The sequence below is a fragment of the Eleginops maclovinus genome, chromosome 2, assembly GCF_036324505.1.
Source record: "Eleginops maclovinus isolate JMC-PN-2008 ecotype Puerto Natales chromosome 2, JC_Emac_rtc_rv5, whole genome shotgun sequence".
In the NCBI taxonomy this organism is placed as follows: domain Eukaryota; kingdom Metazoa; phylum Chordata; class Actinopteri; order Perciformes; family Eleginopidae; genus Eleginops; species Eleginops maclovinus.
The window spans coordinates 3,884,045-3,905,493 of NC_086350.1; the positions used below are offsets into that span (position 1 = coordinate 3,884,045).

Sequence of the window (21,449 nt, forward strand, 5' to 3'; positions counted from 1 at the left end):
GTTCGCTCTGGGGTCAGTGGCAGTTACCTGGAGCTTCTCGGTGCCACAGGAGAAAAAATAAAAATAAATAGAGGTGCTCTAAAGTAGCAGGGGGGGTGTCTTATTGGGCTTCTAAGATGACCCCGCTCAGTGGCTCACGCTGAGGAGAAAATGTGAAAAGTTCACTGAGGTTTGGTGGGTTGTATGGGACGTTTAGTGGGGTATGTAGATGGAAATGGTTGCCATGAAAGATGTTGCATATCGTAAAGTCAAAGGGCTCGGTGTAATTCCTGAAGAGCTGCATGTGAGCCACTTGGACAAATCTTCAGTTTCACTTTGAATAAAAACTACACACTGCTGTCACTTTGTGCTGAAAAGTGTTGGGAAATACGGGACCTGAAGATTTTTAAATGGTCATACAACACATGTACTTTTGGTCAATGTAATACCCCCCTATATTGAGGTCTAACCACCAAAATTTGGGAAAAAAACCAGTAGAAAGGTCAAAACATTTTTTGAGGTTACTGGTCAGTGCTCGCATGATTCAGCCTTTTTCTTAAAGACAAACCATCTTGAAAAAGCTACTCTAAGTCTATAAAAGGCAGTATGACCCTAATTTAACATTTATGCATCTGTATAAGAAAGCATACACATTTCAAAGCTTGATGAGATGTTTTTAGTTACAGTGAATATGTGTTTAGCCCAATCACAAGACAGAAACGTTGGATTTGATTTGCTTTGACGTAGCATGAATTTTTGCCATTTTAAAGTAATAGATGGGATATATTTTAACAATGCACATTCACTGTTTATGTAAGCTTAAAAATACTTCTATTCTATATTTACATCGCATTTTTTAAGTTGTTTAATTATGCAAATAAACTTTTCTGAAGCTCACTGATTTGTTAATTCGCTAATCTTGGTGCATGCTTTCAAAAAGTGGTATAGGGACATGTCACTGGTGTAAATAGCACCAATTCTGCCACTTCAGAATGCAGAAACATCCCATCATGAAGCCCAAAGCAACCCTTATTGGGTCTTATTGAATCTTTTGAAGTGTCTTCAAACTCTGGCACGCCACGGAACACAAAAACAGGCCGTTTATTTTCCCCTAAAAACACACATTTTGTGGAGTTTGTGAATTCGACTCTGCAGAACATTTCATGCTCTAAATGTTTGTTTTTGATATTGTTTGTTTGTCTTTTTCTCCAGGAGTCAGGCATTCCTGAGCCCTGACAAAGCCCTCAGTCACTCGAGTCATCTGGGTTCATGTTATACAAGTCACCTCGGACTGGAACCAGAACTAACCCGGCAGCAGAACACATCCAGATGCTGGGATGAAGACTGATTTGAATAACAATACAACAATCACAAGGAGGGTTTTCTTACATAACATCTTCAACAGTAACAAGTGTTTTGCAGGATTAATATTCATACCGAAACAACGAAGAAAACCCAAGTATCTCTTTTTAAATCACCATTAAAATAACAGAGTTTTCTTAATGCTGGGGATTTTTTTAAAATACAAAACCAATGTAGGAGCAATCAAAACATAAATAAGAAACAGATGGAAGCCTCTGATTGCTTGTTTATATTAATATCTTAGTCTTAAATTCAACTAAAAGATAAATTAGTCAAATTAAAATTATAGGGTTGCAAACACACATCAAAAACCTCTAACTCTATAAAAATGTTTGTTTTCTTTCATCACGTAGGAAAAAGAAAATCATTTAAACACCAGCGATAGACGAACCAGGAAAAAAACAGATACTGATCACCCATAAAGAGTTATTGAAATGTAGAAATGTAATTAAATTACAAGTAAAACTTTGGATTATCATCAAAAATGAGAGGATTTGTTAAAGTAAATTCAAATGATGTCCATTTTATAATTCCTTTAATATCCACGTCGTGTAGATAAACATTCTGTATGTGTGCATAACCTTACTTCCATGAATGTCCTCTGTATATAAACACCAAGGAGTCCAACCTCTGACAGATTAAAGGGACTCTGTTCTGCCTTAATTAATTTACAAACCTCTAAAGGTAATTTACATCATGTGACAGCCCTCCTGCCCTCAATTTAGACAGAAGACTCTGTCCTGTTTTCATCTCTGTGATGTTATAAACCAGCAGCTCTGACTTTTACCAGAGAGCAGCGCAGAAACGTTTCTGACAACGTCCGTTTCACATTTCCAGGAGAGCTCGCACATTCCGTAGAGTTTATATCCATTTCTTTAAGCTCTACTTTGGCTAAAAGAGATGGCTAATTGTGTCATAAGGTAGAAATAAATAACAATAGATATCTTGTGTAATTCTTTTCTCATCGGTAAGTGTTTGTGGGAATTTGAGTCACGGTTATTTTACATTTAAATGCTTAGTAAAGCTAAATGATATAACTACAACAGTTGTATGTTAACCCTTAAGTAGTTTCTGTATCCTGAAGGACACATTACCCAGATAAAACAGGGACAATAAGCACAGATATACTGATGTTGTGAAGCCTGTACTCCACAGATAATCAGATAAACGGGTGTAATAACAGTGAAAGATGGATTTAAGATGGCTTTAACCTGTCACATGGCTGTACTATGGATGTAATATAGGTGTATTAAGGATGTAACAGGGGTGTAACAGGAGGGCAAATTAAATTATATACAAATCAATCTCTCTTGAAACTTGCTAAAACTGTCTAAAAAAAATTCCAAAAATGTAAAGCAGTACCGCATGCTTTCAGAAATAGTCAGCAAAATGTACAGCGTGCAAAACTGAAGCTAGAAACTTGGAAGCAGACTCTGTTACGGTCCTTTAATGCACTTGAAGACAGCACTCAGAGGGATTTGGATGGAAAAGGTCTCTTTGGCAGACTCAATCTGACAGCTTGTGCTGACTTGAGGTCAAGCGGGCTGAGAGGGACATTCCTCATCTTATCTGAATGTGCGGTGCAGCACTCGTTTCACCACGCGGTGGATTTTGGATGTCTTAAGTTACATATAATTAAGCCATAACCCAAAAGTAAACAGCAGTAATGAAGACTGGTGGACGCTGGTTTAACAATATCATTTCAGCGGCAGGAGTTGTGGAGAAAAGCCTGGGAAAATCTGAACACATGTCAGAGAAAGTGACAATAAATAACTGCACATTTACTTCACCTGTCTTTGCGTGTTGTATGCAATAAATATCTGAATTTGGCTTTATCCGAGTTGTGTATTGACTGATTGATGACAGATACTCCCCCCCCTTGATGTCCCCCCTGAAGGAGAACACTGCTCTTTGGTTTCACAACATACCCAAGTGGGCCGGACCACATCTCTGGCATACGCCACTCTTAAGACAGAAATCCCTACAGTACAGTCCAAACACAGCCTGCAGACATGTGCAGAGTGAGAGATAGGAGAGAAAATAAATACACAGACATGCATTTCCTGCCAGGGAGCCACTCTGCAGCTCCGACTATTTGTTTTGACATTCATTAAGTTATCATTTCCAGGCGGCGCACCAGCGAGGAACCTCCGAGGCCTCGAGGTTCACCGCCTCCAGGAGGGCAGTGTTTGCGGACGGACGCCTTGTAGCTCAAATACACCCGAGACAAGGCCGTTATAATCCACGGCCGAAAATAAAGAAAACGTTGATCTGATTCTAACACCAACGTTTGTGCGTGGCAGTCAATTTCAAGCCCACTGTTGCCGGGCAGGAACTAAAAGAAGCCACTAAAATGTCAGTTAAACCTTAAAAGGGGAATATTTGGGGACATTTATGAATCTAATATCTCGGCTAAAATGACAATTTCACTACTTTTTTTCCAAATTGTGCTTTTTTTCCAAAATATATTACCCATTTAGGGTAGATAATTTGCATTGCACCTATGAGACCCATCGTACACCAACATTACACCCGATGAAACATCCATAATATATCACCAAATAAATGTACACCCATTTCACCCCCATAATACACCCATGTCTCAATCATATTGCCCTCACTTTAAACCCATATAACACCACTGTTACACCACTATATCACATCCATGTTACACCCACATTGCCCCAACTTTACACCCATATTACATCTAGGTTATACCCGCGTTACACACATGTTGCACCCATTAATGTCACCTATCTTTCATCCACATTGCACTGTTATTACACCCATATTACGTAGAGTATTGGCTTCAAAACACTAGTATATCTGTGAGTCATTATCCCCGTTTTTTTATCTGGGCAGTGTGTTATCCAGGATACGGAAACTATTTAATGGTTAAATTGTACTCATAAGAGAGCAGAATACGTGGAAAAGGCAAGTCTCTTCCCACGGCAACAAACTATAATTACTTTGTTTTTGTTCGAGAGAGTAAATCAGCGGAGAAACAACAGTTCAGCATCCAAGGAAACATAAATTCACGGGTATCAGAAGGTCCTGGTTCTTATTTCCTGCCATCATTTGCATATGAAGCGTGCCATTTGGTTCCATGTGTTTCGGTTGCTGCTTGGCCGCGATCACGTTCAGACGCTGATACTTGAGCTGAGTCAACATAACAAAAGTGCCTGAAGATATTTGGGCTGGTCCAGGTCCTATTTTTGCTGTTGATTCATTTTTTGGTTCGGGGATGGGGAGCTCGAGTTTTCAGCTGAGTTTGGAAAGAGCAGCTGCAGGGGGAATCAGCAGAGGCTAGAAAACAGCATTTTAAAATTCTGATATCTATAAATATTGGCACAGGTTCTTGTTTGCAAACATTGTATCCAAGCTTTCCTGAACATGATACACATAGAATTTTATTATCATGCATTCTTTGTAGCGATATGCATCTGAAATAGACCAATATCAGACATACATGTCTTTGAGTTCTTCACATGTTGGGTAAAGACGAAAGGTGTCATGGATGTGGAAGAGTTTGTGTTTTACTTGTACACTCTGTCCCTCTTCTTGCCCCCTCCCCAGCCGCCACTCATCTGCATTGGGTTGTCTCGGAAGGACATGCGTTCCTTCTTTGACGGAGCAGACGTGACTCCCGGAGGAGATGGGACTTCTTTTCCTGGAGAAGTAGAAGGGAAACATCGAACAGTGTCAAATCCACTTATCATAGATAGGAATGCATACAATGTGTGCCATTTAAATAGCATATTTTGTGTTGAGCATCGTTTTTCTACTGGTTTACTGCTGATCTGGTCTGCTCTTTGTATTTGCTCAGCCATTGTTATGCTCCTTAGGTTATCAATAATCATCATTAAAAGGTTTCTAGGGTTATGGTTAGGAAAGACTTTGCCCTCCAAAACAAGCAGTTGCTTCAGTTGTAGGAAAAGTAATGAATCATTTATTGTCATCTAAGGACTTTTTTCTCTGGAAGGACAAAGACAAATTTCTCTCTGAAGTTGCTCTGTTCAACAGCCAATCAATGATGCCATTTATATAAGCAACTAACATCTTTATTCCCTGTTGAAACACCTAACCTGGAAGCTTTTACTGCTAACACAAAGAGTGTTCCTCCTTGCAGTAAAACCTTTGACCTTGCAGAGTTACATTTTGACTCCCCTCTCTTTCAGGAGACTCACGATATGAAACCTCCCTGCAAAGCCTTAAGTCTGAGCAGGTGAGTTGAGTGTGAGCTGCACCCCCCCTTCCATTCCACCTGGGGATCAGCGCAGAGCTTTCCAAACACACAGTACAAAGGCAGCGCTTCGACCGGGCATGATGCGTTCCACGTGTCGGGCCCGGGACCGCGGCCGCCACACACGGGGCACCGAACAGCGGGGAGGGCTCTGGACGAGGTGGGGGGGCTCATATGTACTGATACGGCTCCAGATATCTGCACAGCTGGCACACTGTATAGAATATCCATCCAGTCATACCTAATCGCACCTCTAAAGATTCTGATTTTACACGTGTCCGTACTGTAACACTGTTTTCCTCCACTAAAGATAAACCACCGCAGTCTTTGTGTCTATTTTCAGAAATGTGGGTGGTTTATTAAAGACTTTTGTCCAATTATCAGATCTAAATCCGAAACAGAAGTTGTTCACATGTTGTGAATCTCAACGCAAGCACTGCGGTCGTACCATTAAAATGTACGGAGATGAGAGGGGGGGGGGGGATGGCCGCACATTTGACCCAAACCGCTGTGACCAAATAAATTGTTTTCGATCATTTTACTCCTATTAAGAGTTGAACGGCGGACAGAATTGGAGGGAGCAGACATGCAACTCAAGTGGTTTCCTGTGCTCAGGTAATGAAAATATTTTGCGAGCCTGGAAACGCATTTTATGGCAGCGTCCCAGCAAGCGGTGAGTATCGCATTGCAGCGGGTTACAGAGTATTTATGTCGTCGTGACTGCACTGGCAAAGTAAGTGACCCTTATCTCTGTAAATCCCTTTACTTTGAAGTATGCATGCACACTTCAGAAGGCACAACATACATGATAAATATTGGTTTTGCCTCACTCTTTAAACAGGGGTGTGGGTTCGCAATTAAACGTTTATTTTTAGCAGCTAATTCCCTACTTTCAACCAATTTCCTCTCGTTGGTTTTTTATGATGCAACTCAGAACCCTTTGTGCCCTCTCCAAGTTTAGATAATATGTAATTGGCTTCGTGAATAATGTTCTTGCCTTGGACACACATTCATATTTCAATTTGACACATTTTGCTAAGTGGTGTTTTCGTTATCGGACACAAAGAGGCTTTCTTTCCGGAGAACAACCGTCCGCCTTCCTGACAGGACAGCGCTCGCTGCTGCTGCTGCTGCTGCTGCTGCTGCACCTCGTGGAAATCATTTCGACATCATCACCGGAATCCAATTTGGCTTCGTTACCGGGGGACAGGGCTCTCCTTCTCTCTTTTGGATTCCTGAGCTTGTTTAAAGTGGTCATCTGCCGTCAGCCAGTCAGTAGCATCTTTGTCGCTCAGACTCCTGAGCCCCGCTCCTCCCGACACAAGGCCCAGTCATTCTTCACTGAAAGGACTTTTTTTTCCTTCTTCTTTCTGCCCGTTTCCTGTCAGAGGAGAAATTTGCGGCACTCTGTCCCCGGCCCGACCTCACGTTGCCCCCCCCCCCTCGCCTCTACCCTTTCAGAAACAGCCGACTGGTGGAGGAGGCTGAATAAGCAGCAGACTTTATCCCGGCTGAGGCTCGGTGCACTCAGGACTGTGTGACCCGAGACACATCTGTACACACATGTGCGTAATTTACAGGTATATACTCACACGTGCATACAAATATATAAAAATAATGACAATATGTGTCACTGATATTAGGTTTGTGCATGGAATTGCTTGAAAAATGTTGACTTTTTAGGCACAATGTCAGTTTAACTTAATAAAAAGTGTCATGAAGCTAACATAAGCATGAAGTAAATATGTTATACAACCAAACTTTATACATATATCTGTATATTATTCAGATAATTTGTGTATGGATGCATGTTTATATGTAAAAAGCTTTCCTTTTATTGTTGTGATTAAACACTGCTCATTATTTCCTGACTGAAAATGTTGTTTAAATTACATTTTAAATCAAGCATTGGCAACAAAAGTCTCCGTTGACAGTTATCTGGATTACCAGTTATTGTTAGAGAAGATTAAAAACAGAGTCAGTGACAGAACTTGTTTACTTTAAGAGGATAGGCGTATCTTGTGTTTCAGAACATTTTATTAATGTTTCTTTGGATTCTGTTCAACAATCACTCGGAAATCCCCTGTAAACGGGGTGATTTTGGGTAGAAAAAACGACTCACTTGCATGACCCAAAGAGTTTCTGCGGGGGTAATTGTTCTCGTTGCAGGGCTGGGCAGCTAAACGGTTGTTGGTGCACGATCCGCTGGCGTGACATTCTGCGTATCCTGGGTCGGCCTGCACGCACAGAAACACACACAGACACGAGGCCCGGCATGACATGCAAGCATTTTCAATAACATCCAACAACCAGGGGCTGTGCCATCTGCACATATCTAAGGAACAGGAGGAGAGGGGCGTCTCCTCTTGCCAGTGATCATAACTCAAACTGCTCTATAACTGCGCAGCGAGACCTACAGCCCCCGACTTCAAAGCCCTCACGAGCATCAGGATCGTTCACGGGTCCATGCAAACTTCTATAAAGTGACACTGGGGTTTCTGCAAGTAAAATGAAGAAATTGCAGCCTGGTTGATCCAATTGGAAGTGTCACTGCGGAGCGAAACGTCAGACTAACCCCCCCCCCCCCCCCCCCCCGCCTCCTTTAAAACCGAGCTGAGGAGACAGGCTCCAGGGGAACCTTCTGCAGGACTGCTGAATGTAAATACTGCATACCTTCACATGCAGGCAAATAACCCCCCCTAGAGAAGATCAAAATCAAGATGCACTGTCATTGAAATAAATGAACTGCAGGGAGAAACAGAGGGGGTGGGTGGGGGGGTTGTACTCACCACAAGCTGCACTCTGCCTCCGTTCAGAATGTCCGAGCTGATCTCCGGTAAGAAATGCTCGCTGAGGATAAGATAAGAAAAAAAAAGGCCGAACATTTAGAGCTCTGCATAGATCAAATCAATCCCTTCTTCCTTTCTAAGCAATTAGCTCGGACCAAATAAACACAGATGCCATGTTTGATCATCTCAATATCTATTTGTTTGGTAGGGGTGCATGCTGCTCACTGCCTCTGTTACAGGCCCTTTGTGTTTTAATAAACAGCAGTTATTATCAAGTCTCAGCTTTATCTCGTCCAGCCTTTTGGTTAAACATTGCCCCTCTTCATCTAAAAAACAAACCACTAGAATGAGGAATCATTTAAAAATAAAAACCGACAACTACAGTTAAAAATGAATAACCAGAAATAGAAGAGTCCCTCATCTCCTTTGTTTCACTTTGTTGTTACTTCACTTGGATTTCTGAAGATGGATTATGTGCTGTTTCTGAAATTAGAAAGTTGTTTATAAATCAATCTTCTTCAGGGGGAAGGTTTTACTTTAGATCTTCTTCACAGATTCAAAAGACATGTATTTCAAATGAATCCATTTTTTTAAATGGAAAAATAAGTGGCATCTAGTCATGCAAGTAGTTTTGCCTAGATATGCGATGTATGCTGCCTCACAATCAAATAAAAGTGAGATTTTGGTGATCAAATCTTTAATATTTAAAAACCTCAACAGTAAAGAGTCTCTCCAGAAAAATGCACACACAGAAATCACACATATAGGTGTTTCAAAAACATGCATTTTTCTGTAATTTGCTCAAGTGAACATTTAAAGCCATTGACCCCGATGAAGCGCCTCACCTCTCTGAGTCCCGGTCAGAGCGAGCAGCCTGGGTGTGCAGCCACTGCTGGGCTCGCTCCTGCTTCACTCGCTCCACCTTCTCCGCCTGCTGAAGCTCCAGCTCTGCCTGGCCAACTGCACTCGACAGGAAACATCAAACAAACGTCAGAGCCATTTTTTTTTGTCGTGAGCCAAGTAACATTCTGGATGAGAGTGCTCTGCCTAATCAGGGAGAGTTGTGGTGGAGGTGGCATGCTTCTCTGCGTAATCAATACTGCAGGGAAGGAGTTGTTTTAACAGATTCTCACTAAAGTACAAGCTTAACAAATAAACAGCTCAAAGGGCCTGATGTGTAGCAACAGTTGACATGTTACACTGCAATTACAGCCGGCCAGGGTTTCCAGCACTGGGAGATCAGTGGTCAGAGCTCCGAGTGTTTATGTTTACGCTTAAGGAGGTGTATTTGTTTGGAGGACTCAGGGGCATTGCTGTTAAAAGTCGCTGATAGATGCAACAGGAGGGGATCTGCTTCTTCTAACAATTGTGGTTCTTTGTTAAATTGAATCCAAGCAGCTAAAGAAAGGACTCTGATGGGCAGCTGATTTACTGAGTTATGCTGAAATCCCATAATAAGGTTGTAATTCAAAGCAAACATTTACGTTGTGCTGACAGTAATGCCGCCGTAAATGGGTGTAAACTGATAATGGATTTTGACAGCCCGATGCTGGAACTAATGATGCATTTATTTAAGCCGTTAACTTGCTTTTGCTGAGCTGTAAAAAAAAAATGGGGGGGAGAATAGCTTTACAGTTTTCATGGGGCTAATTGAGGAGCCCCCGCTAAAAATGTCAAGTGATGGATGCTTCCCCCCGGGGCAGCAGCGGACAGGAAATGGCTACTCGCACTTCCCAAGAGCTGAAAACACACAGAGAGACGAGGCGCAGGCAGTCCGGGAAAAGGGAAAGTGTGGTTGTTGTAGGACTCGTAAAAAAGGGGGATGGATTGCATGTTGACAGTCTTAATAAATGTTTGTTTTTAATTTGCACCACAGCTATCTATCCATCCATCCATCCATCCATCCATCCATCCATCCATCCATCCATCTATCATCCATCCATCCATCTATCATCCATCCATCCATCATCCATCCATCCATCCTATCATAGGATCCTGTATGGGTAAATAAATAAATAGAAGGTAAAATGTCTATAAATTTGATGAATAGTGCAATTTAGAAATCTCAAGTTGATGAGCGCCATTAAAAAGAGTTTACTTCAGTAGCATAGAGCGTCTTTCCTCTCCCTTTCCCCCCCTGAAGCCCCCTGCTGACCCCTCTCCACCTCCTGAATCCCCCTCCAGTACTCCTCCAGGACATCAGGAGGGGGCCTGTAGGAGTCATGCCTGTTAAGAGGGGCTCTGAAGCACATTAAGAGATCTCGTCTCTACTGAGGAGGGGAGAGCTCTGACTTAATATCAGAGGGTTGGGGGAGGAGGAGGAGGAGGAGGAGGAGGAGGAGGAGGGAGGAGGCTTTGGCTGGGAGAAAACCCCAGCTGAAGGAGAGAGACATAATGCTGGCACATTGGAGCCACCTCCTCCTCCCCCCTCACTGCAGAAACAAACAACATAGGGTCAGGCGGTGCAACAGGACCAGAGCAGAGCCTAACAAGAACTGAACGAGTTGTGAGTGAGCATCTGGGAGAGAGTAGGGAAAGTGAGCGGAGATGTGGGACTAAAAATACAACAAACACAGAAGTGTAACTGTAAACAACGAGGTTGTAAACGGGAAAAAATGTTGAGTGAGATTATTCAAACCACTACGTGAAACTCAAAATGAAAACACCTGTAGTGTTGGCCGTACTTCTGCTTAGTGGAAGCAGTGTGTGTACACAAATACAACAAGTACGGTAGAACGGCAAGGAAGTTGAACCACAAAGTAAGACAGCTTTTTAAAAAGTTTTAAGGTATAAAGGTTGCCAAATTTGGAATGCGAGGCAGAAAGGATGCCATCTTAAAGACTTAACTTATCAATGTGTGTCTGTAGTTGGCGTAAAAAGCTGGAATTCACACACCATGAGATAATGGGGGTGAAATTGAATGCATATGAATGGTGGTAAAGAGTCTGCCATTAGGTTATTTGGGAGGATGGAAGATAAACAACACGGTTGTGTTTCAGTCGGACTTTGTAGAGGACTTGAAGTGTGAAATCGAGTTAAGTGCTCAGGAGGTAGGGGTTCCACTCTGAAATAAAAATGTATACCCATGTGTCCCTCAAACATGAGGACGGATGTTTGGTGGCTGGAAGAAGGAGGAGGCTGGAAGGGGGTGTGTGCCTGGGGGTTTTGAGTGAAAGGAGTTGGTAAAAAGAAAGAGGAGAACAAGGCTTGCACAACATCTGCAACATCTGCAGCACACAGACACATGATGATACAAACCATTAAAGAGAAAAAAAGGGGGAAGTGTGTTTCTTCAGTTTTGGCCTCTAAAGAGAAAATGTTTTGTGGCTCTGCTCCATTCTCTCCCTCTCTATCTGCCTCCCCGGGTATGTAAGCTGATACCCATTTCAAGTGGGTTACTCATGTCCAGCACATCCACACAAAGAGCCCGGATAAAATAAACACGCCGCGTCGGATATCTTGGAAAGAATCTGTCATGGGTTTGGGGCTAATCACCTCCAGAAGGGGCTTGACTCGAAGCCTGAAACGTTAGCCCCTGTCGGGGATCGCAGGCTGGGCCGGGCTGGGCTGGAGAGTCCTCGGGCGCTGGGGACGGATCCGGAGGAGAGGGGTGCCTCCCACAGGTCAGGACCAGGGGAGCAGGAGGGGAGGATGGCTCAGGCCCATTTACAGACCTGTGAACCACCTCTGCAGCCACCGTCGCTGCTACCTCACAATCACCTTAACTCCTGAACCCATCTTACAGAATCCGTTGAATTAGAAAACCTCTAAAACTGAGCTGGTTAGAGAAACAGATTTTACAGATCCCCCCCCCTGTTGTTGAAATAGGAAACTGAGTGATGTTTTAACCAAAGGACTGATGCAGCTGCTTCTCAGGAACACCAGTCCCTCTTTTATGAATTATCAAGGCAAGGGCGGAGAGGAGCGATAAGGACGTTGGAAAGAAACAGAACTGGAAATATTGTTGTAATGTAATATGTCATTTGGATAGAACTAGTCCTCCACTGCCAGTTAGATGAGAGCTTATCCAAAGCTATATTGTGCACGGACACGCTTTAGTGTCAAAGGTCACAGTGACATAACACACCTGCATAACTGTCTGATGAAAGTGCCGTGTACATTTGGCAAAAATAAAACACAATTCTTTTTTTTTTTGGTTGTTCCTTCATCTTGTCCTGCACAACAAAAAAAAAGAATCTGTTGTAACGGGAAAGAGACAACTCCTTCACAACTACTTTACAAACGAATGACTGAAGCGACTCACCCAAAAAAGACAAAGATCCCAATGATGCCGTCAAACTCAAACTTAGCATATCTTGTTACAAAGAAATGTGATTAGTGAGGAAATGAATCCACTGCCCTCATTTCCTAATGCCAAGTTGTCTGCATAATTGTCAGATTAAAGTGGAAATAATAATAATTATTATTATTATTGATGCTTGATTTTTACCCGCACAACAATAGGTCATTTTTAGGAGGATGAGGCGACTCCTTCACAACGACACTACAAACAAATTACTAAAAGCAACCCACCCCAAAAAAGATAAAGCAGAACGAATAACATCCCAAATGTAAATGCACAATTTGCTCCTTTTTTTATAACTTTAACCTGAACCGACAGGGAACCGTTTTCCTCCACGGCGTATTAAAGGGTATTTCATGCTAATGGCAGCGTTGGTCTTGGACCAGTCCCTCCTCTGCCTGTTGGCAAACACTCTGACTGCTGGATGATCGCGAGCTCTGTGGATGTGAGGCTTTGACCCTGGTGGGGGTGCGGAGGAAAGATGGAGACAGGCATGATAAAAAATAATCCCCCCCCCCACCCACCTCTCCTCCCTCCAGCTCTTCCTCCCTTTTAAGTCTGGCTGTGGACGTCAAAATGCCAAATCATGTGTACACCTCAGGGCAGGGCTGGGGGGCAGGAAAGATAAAGGGAGGTGTGTGTGTCCTCTGGGACTATCAAACTACCTCACAACTGTCAATCAATCCTTTAACATTGTGTTTATTATCTAGAGCGATAATAATTAAGTCTAAGCTTTACTGTATGTGAAACCAGAGAGTGTACTTCATTTTATGCAGAAATTCTGGTTTCATACAACCTGGGTCTTCTTTTTGCTTCATAAAACAAGGGAAGCATCTGCAGAAAGTACTCCGAGCTTGGCTGGAACATTCTGGTTTTATTAATCACAATAACTGCTGATGCAGGCACAATATTTCCAAAATTACTATGGTGATGTATTTTTCACCCGCACTTCTAACTTCATTTTAGTGATGTAACCGTGTTGGCAGGTCTCAACATATACAGTAAGCCAGTACATGTTATTCCCACTGACAGAAACAGCTCCCAAAACTATGAAAATAACGAAGTTGTAAAAAATCTATATTTTCCGTAGTCTGAGTTAAGCAGCACGCACAGTTGTAGTGGCCAATCGGTGGTACTACAACGTGTGTGTCACATCACGTCGTTGGGACAACGCGTATGTTTTCCCATCGAAATAAATTGGAACTCAAATCCCGTCTGCAAATCAGCAGATACTTGTTTTTCATCTTCCCAGGACGAACACGTAAATAGGCCTTTTTTAAATGGTTGTCCAAGAATTATTAAATACCCTTAAGGTCGAGTCCATAGGTATTTACCCCCGGCTGATGCTGCGGATTGGAGGCGGGGCTTAAAGGAATGGACAGGTCGCATGTTCTATTGGTCCAGATTCCTGGAGCGTCTGGGTATTTCAGTATTTGTGAGTCAGGTTATTTTGGTTTCACTTGCCACTCCAGCAATTTCTGTTGGAATTAACAAGCCCCGCGTCCAACGCTGTATCCATGTTTCTCTATACATCCATGATGGCTATGGCCAAAAGCTAAGATGGCGACGGCCAACATGCCAAACAGAAACTTTGAAACTGTAGATGAACAGTGGCTATGGCCTCTTTGTATAAACAGTCAATGGTCTCAAGTTCAAAGATGAAACAAACAGTAAACGGAAAGGTGTAATAGTATGAGTAGCGTGTCTTCCTACCTTTTGTCTCCTTCCTGTTGTGTAGGGCTGGCCTGTTTCGTGCCTCCACTGGACCCAGCTGGTAACTGCACTTTCTGATGGAGGAGTGACGGACAAAGGGATCTAGCAGAGAGAAAGAGAGAAAAAAGGGTCAAAGAAGGACAAGGCAGGCCTAAAACCAGAAACAGAAAACCGAAATATGACATTCGGAACATTTTAGAACAGCGCTCTGGTTCCACTGAGGCAGATGCCATTAGGAGTTAGTGCAGACATAGACCTGTGTGAGGGTGGAGCAAGATGACAAGAGCCCTGCTATTGGAGTCATGCATTTGTAATTCTGATCAAAGAGCAGCCTGCCTCTACATGACGTTGGCATGATAATCGAGGCAGGACTACTGTTCCTCGGTGCGGAGCGGAGGTGAGGTCACCTTCCACCACTACAATGAGTGGGAACGAAAGTCATCACGGGAAAGAGGTTTCTTGGCAATCGTTATTTCCTTCTCAGGCTCTCAAATAAGGCTCAATAAGAGGCGACAGCTCCTGGCTTCTGCTGTCTGTTATGGCTCGTTAACATACGCCGGGTGGAAAGGTTGGCCGCTGAAGCACAGCTGAAGGAACAAAGACGAGAATGAAAAGAGGCAATAATGGGCGTGGATTTTTTCCCTTTTTGGAAAATGCATTCATGTCCCAAAAAGCTGCTCCTTCCATAGTGTAAGGGATATTTAGTGTTAAGGACTAGGAATGAGGAGACAGGAAGACACATTAGTTCAGGTGAAGAAGGGTTACTGAATAAAGAAGGCTTTGTATTTCATTTATTAAGTAAAAAAAAGTTTCATCTTCAGAGTTTTGTTCTTCACATTTTATGCAAAATGTACATTGAGGTGTTTCTGTTATTAAGTCCACCCTCATTGATAGTGGGACAAAATAATAGAACCACTTGTCGGTATATTGCAATGAAGCCTCTTGAGTTATTGTCTATGAGATGAGAAGTTGTAAACCCATCAGTTATTAACCAATATCCTTTCAGACACTCACCTCTACGTTTAGTCTGCTGTTGTTTAGTCGACTTCATCTTCTGAGCTCTCTTGAGCATCTGGAGAGCTGTGTGGCTGTGAGTGAAACCCCTGAATATCACACACATAATGACATTCAGTGAAATAACAAAACTCACACAGACAGAAGATGTATGATAAGACGATGACTTACCATTCTTCCCGAATCTTTTCCGATCGCTCAGAGAGACCGCTGAGCACTGAGGCAGGAGACTTGCTTCTGAAATCGTACAGAGATTATTGTGCTTAGAATAAGTTTCTTTACGGCACTTTATTGAAGCCTTTAAGGTCAGTGGCGCTTTGGTTCTGGAGTACATTCTATTTCATGTCTAGGACAATAAGCAATGTGAAATATAATGTCATTCCCATTCTTCGGCTTTTAAATATATGAATATACAAAGTCTGTCGTATGAATCTCAGATTGTTGGTACATCATACTTAAGGTGTGACTATGAAGAGCATATTTACTCGCGATAACCAGCTTAACTTGACTCTATATTTGCACTGTTAAAAAACCTACTCACAAAAACACACCAACAACTAAGGGTGGGAATCACCAGGGTCCCCACGATACGACAGTATTGCGATTCCACGATATGCTAAGTATTGCGATACTATATATATTGCGAAATGGTGCATTTTAGTAGCGATTATTTCCCCCACCCCCAATAACCAGTAACATGAAGACAAAGAAACCAGCAGTGAAACAGAATAAATAACGTGTTGCTGTTATTTATGTCAGCTCGGTATCAACAGTCCCCACATCTGAACACAAAGCTGCCTCTCATCCACTTTAACTAAACTGAGTACTCTGCAGCAGAGACTGGTTTTTAGTATATCCAGATTTAATGTAAATAAAGTTCTATTTCTGAACGTATCTTCTGTGTGCAACTGTGTCCCTGTAAAAAAAAGTCAAAATTCAGAGAATTTCAGAAGAAAATGTTGCTACCAAATGCAGTTAAATGGCAAGCAGTAATAAGGCTGTGGGTTGTCCTACCTGTTAGAGCTCTCAGGGGAAACTCTCTGATCAGCAGCCGGTTCTGGAGGCACCCAGGCCTGCTTTGGTCTCCACACAAGCGGCGGGGGTGAGAGTAGATACTCGGAGGCTGGAGGAAAGTGAACAGGAGGCTGAAACAAAGACATAAACAGTGTCAGCAAGCACTTGTTTTTGAGCTCCTAAATTGGCTTCAAAGGAGTTTTTCATTTACTGAAGTGGTTCTTTACATATTGGGACAGTCTGAAGAGACGTGACTTAGGAACCGGAGGGTCTCCGTTTCCTGAAAAGTCCCAGAATGGAGCGAGTATAGAGGGTGGACTGATGACTAGAGATGTGCCAGTTGCCGAGGTGCGCTTGAGCAAGGACACTATTACTGTGTAATAGCTTCCCAAACATGGGTTAAAAGAAAAGACTAACTTTCATTGTGTGTGTGGTGCTGTGTATACTGTATGAACATGTGTCGGACCATTGAGGAGGATCTCATTCAGATCTTTTCCACATTTAAAATGTAGAAAGAACATTTTTAAATATTATTTTAGGTGTTTTCAGAAGTTTGTGAGGCTTGAGCTATAAATGTTAAAGTATCTGCTTCTGTGTCTAGACAATACAGTCCTAAATATATGTAGAAGGTTTGGGAAAATGAAATATGGTGTGTACAAGATTGTCTACTCAGATTTAAATCAATTGCCTGTTTTCTTTTTAGGTATTTGTCAGAGCGTTTTCCCTGAAGGAATGCTCTTATGTAAGTCAAACTAACAGCTTCTTTTCTCTCCAGATCCCTCTCTTTGTGTGAAAGTGCTAAATTGTTGATCCCCGCCTTTGATGTGTACCCCATAGTCAACAGAATAAGTCGGGCTATGATGGCAGCTGCAGCACATCAGCAGGCCTAAAGCAGCCACCATGATGTACAGTGCTGAGCACGCTCCAAAGAAAAGATCCAACGAGAGGTAAATGAAGGGGAAAAAAACAGGACGACCGTCAACCAGCGTGAAAAATGACATCTGCTGGTGTGGAGGAACCTTCAGCCCTCCAGGAAATAATCTTGTTTTTCAAGAGAGTAAATTCAAAGTGGAGAGTTGCGATGGCCAAGATGAGAAAGAGACAAGAATATAACTCTTTGACATCACACAGGAGCTGGTAATTCCCAAAACTCGCCGGCCACTTTCTCTGAAATACCACTTTTGTATAAAATTACCTTCAGAGACGGTGGCTGTTCTGACACAGCGTAACCTCTGGGAGGGGAGTCTTCAGGAAGGGACAATGTCCACTGTTTCTCTAGCGCTGCCTATGAAAGACAAAAATGTTGTATTTAATTGGATATTTAGGAAAGGACGAGCAGGTCAAGAGTATTGTTGAGTGTTATATAATCTTTTGCGCATGTAAATGGTCTAGAATCCCTCTGTTTCTCTCCCACACAATCTCAAAATGTTCATGTTTCTGGGCTTATGTGTGTGTTATGTGTCTTTTCACACACATTTTTCTGTATATGTGTGCATGCATGTTTATATTTATGCAGGATGGTGTGTATGAACTGTATTGATACAGTGTTGGGTAGTTACAAAAGATCCAGCTCGGGGCGTGGGGTGAAGCAACAACTGAACCATGAACGTGAGGAGCACACTGTGTGCATACCTCATCGAAGTCAAATTCATCCACATCCACCTCCTCTAAGGTGTCGTCCTCTGCAGTGTCAGGGCGTGTGACAGCAGCCAGAGCAGATGCGAGCCTCCTCCTCAGAGAGAAGCCCCTCCAAAATGCCTGAAGAAATGGTTAAAAAATAAATGAAAAAAACTCCATGAATCACGAGGTAAATATTGTGTGTTATCCCATTAGAGAGATAAAACATGTGAACCTCTCTTTTAATTGCAGTGTTCTGCTGTCTGAACTCTGTGTGACTCCGGGGCTGAGACAAATGGAGCTCCAGTGAGCCTCTAAATCCTCCAATTCCCAGAGGGCCGCGGGGGGCACACTTCACTTCAAGTAGAGCCGAGCAGGAATCCTAGAACTCTTACTACCGCACTTCTTTGGAATCTGATTAATCACTCCGAATCCCCCCCCCCCCCCCGCCACAACACACTTTTCTACAATTCCTCCACTCCCACCTCCTCCCTCAGAGGGCCCTTAAGGACCCATCAAACACTTTCTGTGATGCGGAGGGATTTGGGAGAAGTGTTGAGTAGCATGTTTTTCAGAACAGCAGCTTATACCTATACACAGAGGATTAGCAGAATAAGCCTCCATAACACATATGAGGAGTGAAGATGGATGTTCAAGGGTGAACTGTGCACAGATATTCATTGTGTGAAAGTGACTGGAAAATTCTAGTTGTAGCAGTAAGGTAGTTAATCAAAGAGAGACAGGTTAACTAGCAAATGCTGAACTAATGAATGAAGGTTTGATTGGGTTTTTATTTACTGAATTTTAGTGTTTGCTGCTTGTTCCTCTTCGTGGTTGGACCAAACAACCAATCTCATCTTAATCATAGACTCAATGATACATCAATAAACAAAACCAAAAATGTACCATTAACCTCATGTTGACCGTGTGATCATTTCTGTTCTCCTACATTTTTAAAATGAGTTGTCTTAATGCATTCTTCTGAATCTATGGACATCAATCAAAAATCCTCTGCTACTTCAAAATGCTGCAGCCCGTCCACCAACAAAAACAAGGAAAACGGACGACATCACTCCGGTTTTAGCAGCTCTACACTGGCTACCAGTAAAGTACAGAATTTATTTTAACTTTCTTTTTAAACTTACAAAGAGCGTTCGCCTACCAAGCTCCCTTTCTCTGGAACCACTTCTGGAGAGGCAGAGAGTGAAGGTATCAACTTTTGGACCTACATTTTTAAAAAGCCTAGAGCTGGCATTTTATTGATTATATTTGATGGTACTTAATTTGAACGTTTCATGTATTTTGATTGTGTTTTGTTGTCTTATTTTATTCTGTTTTCTATTGTATTCACACACTATCTTGTTCTGCATTTCACTGTGATTTGATTGTGTACGATGTCGTTGTTTGTTTTTACTCTGTAAAGCCGACTTTGGGCAATACAAATAAACTTTGATTTGATTTGATAGCGATCTAATAGATGGGTTGACTGAACTAAACTTAGGCGTAATGGTTAGCAAAAGATCTAAGAGGTTGATTAAATAAATAAAGGTCAGATATTTGCACTTTATGAGCACAGGAGAAATGGTCTGTCAGAAGGTGGTGCTACTGCAGCGTTGTGGAGAATAAATGATCTAAACTATCTCTGAAATGAATCTGGATTCTATGTATTTTGCTTCATGATCTGTGGCTTTGTTGCACTGGAAATGTAAGTTAAACACTCCAGCTGGATAGTCATACTGTGTATTTCCAGATCCTATTTGTGTGTCCTTCCAAAATGAGATCAAAAGGGAAAAAGGATTTGGTTGGAGAATGTTGGAAAAATAGGCAAATGACAAAATAAATGTAAGATATAACAGATTAAGTCCTTTAATTATCGCCTGACGCCACTAGTGTGACTCAAGCTTTACCTGGATGACACTTGCTGCATAATGCTGAGCAACAGCACTCCCGTTAAGAAAGCCAGGTCCTGACTCCGGCTGTCCTCCATCTCCTCCTCTTCCTCCACCCTCAACTTGTGTGGAGGGGCGGCTGACGTTCCCACATTTCAGTCTGTGATCACACAGCTGCTGGATCCTGACCGCTGCTGAGGTGCTCCTTAAAAATGAACACACACACATAGACACAGAATGAAGGATATCCATGATGTCACATCACCTTGGTCTGAATTTACTCCTGAGCAGACATCTGGAGAGCAGGACTCTGGAGGGTGTCGGCCTGTCAACAGCCAGCCTTCATATCAGAGATCTATCGCCCTCCCGGAGATGTTAATGATGAAGCTGCGTGTTAAAATGAATAAGATGTTTGACATCTCCTGCAGTAAATCACAGGGAGGAGGCTCCGGTGATGAAGAATGCTCTGAAGGAGACACTTATCAAATGCTCAACTGCTGTATAAAGCATTATATAAAAAAGAGTGTTTGCTTACAGTCAGCAAAGAACACTTGTGAAGAATTTGGTTTGATAAGCTCATCTCACTGATCTCTTGTTGAAGCCTAGTGTTGGATGGAATTGACGCACAGGAGTGACTCAGAAGATTTGGTAAATTACCTTTGGAGGTTCAGATCCTCATGGTTGGACACAGGTGCCATTTCGAGATTGAAGGAAGATGTCGAGGGGTGAATACTTTCCGAGTTCGCTTTGTGAATTGTTGGCCCGTTATTTGGAGGTGTTGCCCCAGTGTTGAATGTGTTATGTTGGATTTCTGCAGCATACTCATCCTTTAAAGTCAAGTTGCTGCATCTGGTATTGTCTCCATTTGGAGGAACTGGAGGGACAATATCCATTTCTGGGTGGTTTTCAGTATCGGTACTGTCCACCTCCAGGGTTTCCTCAGGTGCTGTTTGACCTGCAGGCACAGTGGTGTCACCGTACTCATGGGCAAACCTCTGGTCCTCAGCCAGCTGCAGAGTCTCAGTGAAGCGTCTGCAGGAGGACTTCACAGCATCCAGGGAAAGTGAGGCATTACTGTGAACAAACACACACAAAGAAACTGTTTTAGGTTTAGTTTCGTTAGGCTGACTACTTTAATTTTTATTGGGGAGCATGAAAGTAAATAGATTAATCTCAAAAAAGACAAAAAGTGCTTTGCCCAGATTTATCTTCTAGCTAAACGTAGTTTCCCAGCTCAAGATGCTCACTATTTTTAGACTGTCTTTAAAACGGAAAGAGTGATTAAACGTTAATGAACTATACTTAATGAATTTGCCATTCTGCATAAACCACACATCATGAGCAGCTGTTTTCCAATTTAAATGCTTTTTTTTTTATGTAAAGATGGGTATGATAGCTTTAATTTATTTATGACTTCTTATCTGTTGTGCTGTGATTTGTTGGACAGTGGTGGGGGCACTTTTTACAGATTTCAAAATATATATATATTAATAAATATACTGAGTAGTTCAGTAACTATGTGACGC

At 42.4% G+C, this 21,449-nt stretch overlaps 1 protein-coding gene across 1 annotated transcript in view; it reads right to left on the reverse strand.

Moving 5' to 3' along the window:
• Nucleotides 1–1,584: 1,584 nt before the first annotated feature.
• The window catches only part of lrriq1 (leucine-rich repeats and IQ motif containing 1), a 36,958-nt gene continuing 17,093 nt past the window's right edge, over nucleotides 1,585–21,449 (reverse strand). Inside the window, 13 exon segments of the mRNA XM_063899686.1 lie at nucleotides 1,585–4,647; nucleotides 4,811–5,011; nucleotides 7,707–7,821; nucleotides 8,374–8,434; nucleotides 9,219–9,333; nucleotides 14,390–14,491; nucleotides 15,404–15,492; nucleotides 15,575–15,640; nucleotides 16,418–16,548; nucleotides 17,613–17,702; nucleotides 18,050–18,175; nucleotides 19,942–20,128; nucleotides 20,581–20,997. Coding sequence (XP_063755756.1) covers nucleotides 4,878–5,011; nucleotides 7,707–7,821; nucleotides 8,374–8,434; nucleotides 9,219–9,333; nucleotides 14,390–14,491; nucleotides 15,404–15,492; nucleotides 15,575–15,640; nucleotides 16,418–16,548; nucleotides 17,613–17,702; nucleotides 18,050–18,175; nucleotides 19,942–20,128; nucleotides 20,581–20,997 — 1,633 coding nt within the window. The 3' untranslated portion in view covers nucleotides 1,585–4,647; nucleotides 4,811–4,877.